The 9,216-nt window shown below is 34.1% G+C and overlaps 1 protein-coding gene across 1 annotated transcript; it reads right to left on the bottom strand.

Annotated features, from left to right (window-relative positions):
- Positions 1-2,175: 2,175 nt before the first annotated feature.
- On the bottom strand, positions 2,176-5,959 carry LOC149803687 (uncharacterized). The gene is made up of 2 exons (XM_089953472.1): positions 5,803-5,959; positions 2,176-2,650 (listed from the first exon to the last, which is right to left on the bottom strand). Exons 1-2 carry the CDS (start codon positions 5,865-5,867, stop codon positions 2,221-2,223), a joined length of 495 nt encoding a protein of 164 aa, XP_089809598.1. The 5' UTR covers positions 5,868-5,959; the 3' UTR covers positions 2,176-2,220.
- Positions 5,960-9,216: the final 3,257 nt, after the last annotated feature.

The raw sequence follows: 9,216 nt of genomic DNA, 5'->3' as shown, positions 1-9,216 counted from the left end.
TATATGCATGTATTCCTTCAGCTATCGGTTATATCTTGCATCTAATGATTCTTACATGGGAATCTCTCTCTCTCTCTTTCTCTCTCTCTCTACCCGTGTGTGTGTGTGTGTGTGTGTGTGTGTGTGTGTGTGTGTGCACATACTTTGGGGATTTCTATGCTCAATGATCCATTTTCCAAAACGTTAAATATTCCAAATTTCACAAGTTATCATCGTTCAATATTGAGGAATCTTAATAAAACTAGTCAAGTCGGCAAATGATTTCGGACAGTTAGTCGTAATCACAGGCTCCTTGTTAGTTATTGCAGAGTTATGTATGTTTCCAATACTACTCCAAATAACTTATTTAAATTTATCATATTGCCGTTTAAGAGTACTGCAAAAGGCTAATCGTCACTTGGGGTTTTGCTATTTGGACAACTTTCATAGATGACTGCTCAGAAACCACGTGACCAAAGATACGTAAGACGGTAATATTCCAGTACATGTTACAGGACCAATATGATTCATATAGTCTGAAGACAAGAATTTGGATCCGTTCTGAAGTATCAGCCATTTTTGGTCTAAACAGGAACAAGTATTATTTTCATCAAAATTATAAGGAACATCAAGACTAACCTCCTCCAGACACACAGACTGAAATGCAAAAAACTAACACCATTTTTTATTAAATACAGTGTTATTCTCTAATAAGTTTGTATACCGCATTATTAGAAATAATGAAATTGATTTTTATTTTTCTTTAAATTTAAAATATGCCCTTTCGTACTGATTTAGAGACATGTCATTGGGCCTCTTTGGTTAAATCCAGATTATATTATATTTGTTTCGCTCTTTTTATCTACATAGACTGAAGCTAAACATATATTGTACTTTTTATTCTTCAATAATCTTGATTCCGTTGTTGCATTTTTCATACAGTGCAGATAAAATGCATTATGTATCTTTCCATTAATACAACAATCTAATGTTTCCATTGATCTATCATTCTATCTATGTTTATTTAATGGTGTTATGGGTTTAACGCCATAGGCTATAACTGACGATAGGCTATACATGGCGGCCAGTATGAATAGTGGAGGAAGACAGGGAAAACCCAGAGAAGAACCACCGACCCACAGGAAGCCACTTGCAAACTTTCTCAAAAAGTCACATTGGCCGAGCCCTAGATTTGAACCCACGCGGAGAGATGAGATGGCAGTGATATGTAAAGGCGATTGCTTTAGACCACTTGTATGCATGTATGTATGTATGTATGTATGTATGTATGTATGTATGTATGTATGTATGTATGTATGTATAAACAACACATACACGTAGAATGTATGACCGGTTTCGCTCTACTGCATCATCAGACTGAATGGAAAATGAATTTAATAAAATTGCTTACGTCATTAAATTTATTCTGTTTCTAAGTGATCAATAATATAAACAATATGACATATACACGAGATGACGTCATAGCTTACATTTTTTTGACCTAATTGTCTTATTCTGTAACGAGTAATTGACATGGAGATATTCATATATAGCACAGATTGGTGATATTTTAATACATAAAAATATATAAAACTGGATCTTAAAGATACATATATCTCTATTGATAACTATCTCTAAAATTAAGATAGAAAGCTCTCGCCTTTACCTATCACTGCCATCTCATCTTTCCGCGTGGTTTAAAATCTAGGACTCGGCCAGTGAAACTTTGTATATATATATATATATATATATATATATATATATATATATATATATATATATATATATATATATATATATATATATATATATATATATCTGTGTGTGTGTGTGTGTGTGTGTGTCCGATAGATTGGAGATAGGATAAAGATTGATCGATTGATCAAGTGACCAATACATACATTTTCCTGAAACATCGGAGAACGTCCCTAATCAATGTAAAAACTTTATAAGAAAGATGTTTAGCATGATTATGACGCCAATATAGTTATTAAACTACTATAATTACAAGTAATATACTGCTGTTATTATTATTATTATTATTATTATTATTATTATCATAGAAACAAGGGGAGGATTGTTCAATAAAAAATACCATTTTCATTTTCGTACATCAACATGTCTAAGTGATCCTATGGACCATGCAATATACTGATTTCTAATGTAAGTCTCGACACAACAAAAAAGAGAAATCGGTATAATCTACTTCTTTAATTATGCACACATCTTCATGCTTTTAATTTAGCCTGACACTGCGCGTCTGCAAACAAAATAATGTTTTCCAATTTGTATTTTGTTGTAAGCTTCGTAGTATTTATTGGTGTTTGTTGCCGAACAAGGATCCTTTGCGCAATAGTCTGTGGCGCAAGTTGTTGGATCAGGTCGTCTTCCGCACAGAGCATCGCCAGAGGCTTTTTTAGCATTTTGGTACTCAGCGGTATTTTTGGCTTTAGCAGCTTTCCATGCTGCATTATGCTGCACATCATCTAGTGTGTTGTACTGGTGGCCACTGCCGGATGGTTGGTACACAACAGAGCTTACCGTATTAGGGTACCCAGGGTGAGCCACGCGATTAACCACCGTGTATGCAACAGCAAGTTGTCCCTGGGCTGGCTCGCCTCTCGCTTCGCCAAATACAATTCGAGCCACAAGTTCGATGTTTTCATCCGTGCTGCAAAAAAAAAAAAAAAAAAAAATCAACATTCAGAAGTCTGCAATTGTGCACACTGCACTTTCACATTATTGCCCTTGTGAATAATACAAAATTATTTTATAAGTAAATATCCCAGTGTACCGCAATAATTAACTATCGCAGCTTATCAACAAAATCCCAACACAGGCCAATACCCAGTCAATACTTTGGCTGGCAAAGATTTGAGACATTCATTGTGTGATTTACAGTGGCACTGGCCGTCTGTCGGACACTGAGGCCTAATGTTCATCAACATTCGACTGCCACTACGTCACATACAAATTCCAGTTGTCATGGCTGAACATTTTAAAAATAGTTTTGATGAAATTTTCAGTATGCGCTAAAACTGAACACTAATTCACATAAGTGTCAACATAAAATATTCTTATTTTATATGATGTGCTATGATAACGAATTTGCTAGGTTATCTATGCTCTTGCGACAGGTTAATTAGTGGGCAAACCAAAACGTTGATGATTGTGCAGAGTGGGATACAAAACGTTATTTGTGAAAACCTTGTGCAAGCGATCTCAAAGATTTGGTTTGGTGCTTCGTAAATGTGCACAATGGTGTTTGCCTATCGCAAAGGTTAATTACGTGGAAAATTTCTTTAACATATCACCCGGACAATGCTTTATCCTGCAGAATAATAATAATAATAATAATAATAATAATAATAATTATTATTATTATTATTATTATTATTATTATTATTATTATTTAATATGCTGATCTAGGTCATTGTTTTACTGAAGCGAAGCACTAGGGCTGGTTAATCGGACCCACACATTGTTATGGATTATCTGTTGAGATATATCAAGAAATAATCGATTTTCTATCACTTAATAATTGAATTTTAATATTTTCCAACGAATTACATAAAAGGATTACCAGGAGCATAAAATTATTTGCGTTGCTAATGCACACTCCAACCAACGATGCTCTAAATGATCTTTCAATGACATTCCAGGCACATGATGACATTCCAGGAACTTCAATGACATTCCAGGAACTTGATGACATTCCAGGAACTTGATGACATTCCAGGAACTTCAATGACATTCCAGAAACTTGATGACATTCCAGGAACTTCAATGACATTCCAGAAAATCCTTCAATGGCATTCCAGGAACTTGGCTTCAAACAAACTCATAGCAGTAGCTGTTTTTGTTTTTACAGTCACACGTCATAGTATTACACTGCAAGGGAGATAAATACGGCTAGATGCACATTGTTTTCATTTAAGGTAGACTCGAACATAATTTTCAACCTCACAAGAGCTTCATTCATATTTTTTTTCCTGAAATGGACTCAAACAGTGCACTTCATTGTAATACGTTTGAACGTATATTAGACAATGTGTGTATAGCTGTCTGCAGCATGTCAAAGCAAGGTGAATGGAATCCTCTGCTTCTGCTGGTCCATTACTATTGTGACTACACGTCAGGATCCATGGACGAGACTGAGCAAATTCTAGTTCTAATTTCGACGCGAGAGGATGATTTTCATGGCTGTAAAATGTCTTAAAAATACATCGTTTACGTACGTTTTGTACCCATAATGATTAACAAATTACTCAGGTAATGGTACCAGTCCCGTATAAGTCACATTACCTGGGTTTAAATTAATCATGTTATGCTATTATGTTTGCATTAATTGGAAACACATACTTTTTATTTTACCTTAACTTAAAAGGACCTTATCGACAATTTTAAAGTGGTATACGTCTGAGTACACAGTAATACTATCGCTTCATTTAAAGCAATAAATCTTCTATGCTATGTCTATTGTATACAATCGGATTCGATTGGAGATGTCTACAATGACACGTCCTAACATATAAAGATTGATAATACTTGACATGTTGTTGTCTTCCTGGTTGAAACTTAGAACAATGTTATTAATCATATTTTGCTTCGAACTTTCATGAGAGACCACCAGTCTTTAGACCATGATCCTATGTCTCATGTATATTTGGATCATTGCCAAGCATCTCATGCATTTGATTACAATATAGTATCGTATCAGCTAAAACATTTCATATGGTTTGACTGTTTTTAAACCGTTCATATTCTCTTTTTTTCATTCACCTTGTCCGTTTTTGTCTTTGCCATGAGCTGCTACGAGACGGGATTGGCATAAGCTTCACGTGGAATTACTTTTCTGCAGACAGCGAAACATCATTAAACCTGCTCCTTTACAACCTGGAATCCTCTGCAGATTGGTCAGTATTTTATTACCAATAAAACCGTTCTTATGATAATCGAAATCTGTAAACTTGCTACTTTTACTGAACTAACAAATGCTTATGTTCCAACAGTGACAAGTATAGGTAAACTTTCCTGTATTTTATTTTCATACACAGCTCATATGTATTAGAACCTTTTTGGCCCATTAACCGTTGCTTTATTGAGGAGCCCTGAGTAATTCGTATTTGAGAGTATTCGTGTCGACTCGATGAGCAATTCACAGTTGATTTCCTGATGCGTTAACACACACACACACACACACACGTTGACACTGGCAATATTCAAGTTCATTTCACTGCGCGAATGGATAAAGTCGAACTGCACTTTCAATTAATCATCTACCTTTACACACTAACTTAGAAAACTAGCGAACGCAATGTGACAGTGTTTATTAGGGTTTTAAATATTAACGGTTGAAATATCAAAAATCAATGTCCGGACTGGTATCAAAATGATTTTAAGAAATAACAATCAGATTCACGGATCAACGTTTTTCAAAGGCAAACAACAAGTAAGATAAAGAAGAAAATATTGAATCTTGGGAAGGTATGACTACTTAAAATTTTAAATTGTTGGCTAGATATTGGCAATATATTTTATAAAACTGTGCTTCAGTCATCAACATAACATTTTGTTTTCATTGGCTATATTACTAAACAGATTGTGATGCCACCAGGTGTTACACAGTAAAACTAAATTGTATATGGTTAGATCCAGAGAGCAGATTTAAGATTAACATTTGATAGCGTGTTCGCCAGGGTAAAACCCTTGCATACAGATATCTTTTGTTCACTGAGTATATAAGAAGTATTTCATAAAGAAGTATATCATAACTTTGTATTTAATGTATTGCTAACAACTTTGAAGGAAGGTATGCCTTACCATAAAGTAGCGGCCTTAGCACCAGCGAGGAAAGCCAACAGGAAAACTACAGGTACTGGCGACATCTTTGTAAGCAGGATGTGATCCACACGCTTCAAAATTTTTGTGATATCTATCGACGAACGTGGCCAATTTATATTTTGGAATGTAGACTTTAACGTCAAACTTTCCCGAGTCATGTGATCTGCCCTCGTTTCTATTGGTAGACTATCAATACTGAACATTAAGCAATCTATACCTACCAGCTTTTTAACCTATCGTAAACTTAATATTCACTACACTAAGTATCGCCGTCTACAACACGGCTTGTTTTCTATATAAATAAACGATGACTTCGTTTTATGCTTCACAATTTTAATTTGAATGTGGCCATACAATAGGTATAGAAACAAATACATATAAGGTGCCAGAAAGCTGCGGGGTGAAACTTGCTAAAAATAAGACAACTACGTACCAGTTAATACACATTGATAGGCACAAATTAAATTTGCTCTGTTGAGACGTTAACAACTTTAAGTACAAATTATGGTCAGTCTAGGACATTATTTTAGACAAGAAACCAAAGAAAGAAGAAAATTACTTTGGAATATAAACGTTTTTATTTGATGACATATACTACATTGCAAACTGTCAGGATAAATCTGTCTTGCAAATCAAATGGATAAGAAAGTGACCATTATAAGTTGTTAACATCGGATTGGATTGCAGGTAGTTGTGTTTTATGTAGTATGATGTAGCGCTTGCTATTCGTGATCATGATCTTTTTGTTTGTATATTATCTTTATTAAAATGATTAATTGACTAAACGTACTTTAAAGTGAGTTTTCAGTTACAAACAATAACTCTTCGATAGAAGGCCTCTTAGTTTAGTATCACCAAAGACATTACTACATATGTACCAGTCAGAGCTTCTGCACCAAAGTTCCTTTTTTTCCCTCCTTCCGAATTCATAATTCTGCATGACTAGATATTCTTGGAATCGAAATGGAAGAACCGTCTTCGTCTTGTCTCAATAATATCTGAACACCAGTTAAATCGCAATCTTTCATCCCGGAAGGAAGGAACACACCAAGGATCGAGAGAAAAGGAATAATAGGGCAACAAAAAAAAAAAAAGACAAACATGGACAAAGAACACACAGATAAATCATACAAAAAATTGCAAAAACATTCACTTTCACAGAGAAAACATGAAGATAACATGATACTAGCATTACGATTGCATTCTTCTATAGGAATCGAGGGATCGCACTTTCCGTTCTGTCTGTCATATAGTATATATATATATATATATATATATATATATATATATATATATATATATATATATATATATATATATATATATATATATATATATATATATTGATAGTTACTGATAGTGAAATTATTAGTGAATATGTTTACTTTTAACGGATTTTTCCCATTGAAAAGGTCGGGCGGGCGGTATCTTAAGGAATTAAGTTAATTCCCAATGGGTGGTTTCAATCGCGTGTGTATTTTTACGATGATGGAAATTTGCTATTTGTCACGTTGGAGTTGTATTGATATAAATGTTTTAGCCTTTTCGTTTCTATATAATTACCTCAGACTAGCCAGGATTTTTTATTCTTATTTACTGTGTTCTTGTTGAAATATCAAGTTTGCAGGCGTGTATTATGTTGTAATCAGAAAACATTTATTTGAATTATTCAGTGGAAATAGAAAGTTCTCATTGGACTATGATATTAATTTCGAACTATTGTGAATTAATTATTCAAAGACGTCCTGGACAAAAGTATTTTAACACGTCAGGACTGTTGACGGACAAGTACATTTCCGGATCTGAAATTTATATGGAACATTTCATTTTTGTGGACTTTGATAGAAGATTTTCAGGCTTATTTTCCATTCAATTCATAATTCATTTTGCTTCTTTCTGTTACTTTTATTAACACAGAGTCGTAATAAAAATTGGGGGCGCATCTGGGAAGCGACATTTAGAACTATTTCAAAGATATTACAATTATTTAGAAATATAAATTGATTTTATTTCGGACATTTTTATTCCTGGTCTTTTGATTTTAAAGAGTGAAACCAAGAAGTTTTCACAATGTTAATTAGGGTGGAGAGTTTTGTTTCTAATCCGACCGGAGGAGGGTTTGAGTGATTAAGGAAAGATGAATTGACGGAGCTTACCAGCCCCTTTTCTCTTTCCAACAAAAAACTATCTTTGTTGAAACATGAAATTAAATATATTTTGGTTAAGTACTTGGTGGAAAATGACAATTTGAAGAAAAAAAAGACCTTTAGGATTAATTAGCAGGCTCTTTCTAGCTATGAAATGAAATTTAAAAAATTGAAATTTAAAAACCAGGCAGAAATAGGATTAAGAAATCTTCAGCTTCAAAAAGAAGAGGGACAAATTCAGAAAGAAGAAAAAGAGCTGCAAATGATATTGCAAATGCAAAAGGATAAATGAAATATAGAAAAGGAAGAGCGACAAATGTGGACACAGAAGAAGAAAGAGAGATGCAAATGAAATTGTAAATAGAAAAAGAAGAAAGAGAAATGGAATTGCAATTGAAATGAAAAGAATTAGAACTGGCAAGCAAAATGTATTCCACTCATTAGTTTTTTTGCGCACGTTGTAGAATCGGTCTGTCTTTTGCAGAGAGCATCCCCTGCCGCCTGTACAGCATTTATGTACGCTTTGTTTTTGCCTGCTTTAACTGATGCCCATGCTGAGTCATGATTTGAGTCATCTAACGTGTTGTACTGATGATACCTGCCTGCCTTCTGGTACACAACTTTAGACACGGTATTAGGGTAGGCATATGGACTTAAACGGTTCAAGACAGTGTAAGCCACACAGAAAGTTGACGCTGATAAGATTCACCTCTGGCTTTTCGTACGTGACACGGTACGGTAACACAAAATCTGCCTAACGCAGAACTTGTTTAATGAAAAATATTAGTATTTATTTTTCACCCAGTTCAGTACATTTTTGCATGTTTTCATTGATTGTCGGCTTGATGGTTCCAGTTGAAAATTTTATTTGAATGCATAAATAAAAAAACTCATCAACAACCATGACACAAAGTTCAGCCGATGCTGTTTTCTAATGCATCGATTAACGGTTCAGTATATTCCAATCAAAGATCTCACAATATTAAGTTAGGCTTAAATACCATTAATTCAATATATTTAGATTGTCTTTAAATGGCACAGTTATTTAAGTATAGTCATCCTCGCAGGCTCCTTCAGACGTTGAGAGAGGTCCGGGTTACTTCGTGAGTTAGAGACCCTAGGTGTTTATTATATTGAAATTTGTAAATGAATGGAATGCCAAAATAAGCAAATATTATTTACAATAGAAAGACTTAAAAGACAACTAATTACACAAAGAGATCTTAAATAACTAGTAGAAACCTAG

The sequence above is a fragment of the Sinohyriopsis cumingii genome, chromosome 3 (assembly GCF_028554795.1).
Source record: "Sinohyriopsis cumingii isolate HCF-2022 chromosome 3, ASM2855479v2, whole genome shotgun sequence".
Taxonomy (NCBI): Eukaryota; Metazoa; Mollusca; class Bivalvia; order Unionida; family Unionidae; genus Sinohyriopsis; species Sinohyriopsis cumingii.
The sequence above is the reverse complement of the archived record's forward strand: the minus strand, read 5'-3'. Positions and strand labels throughout refer to the sequence as shown.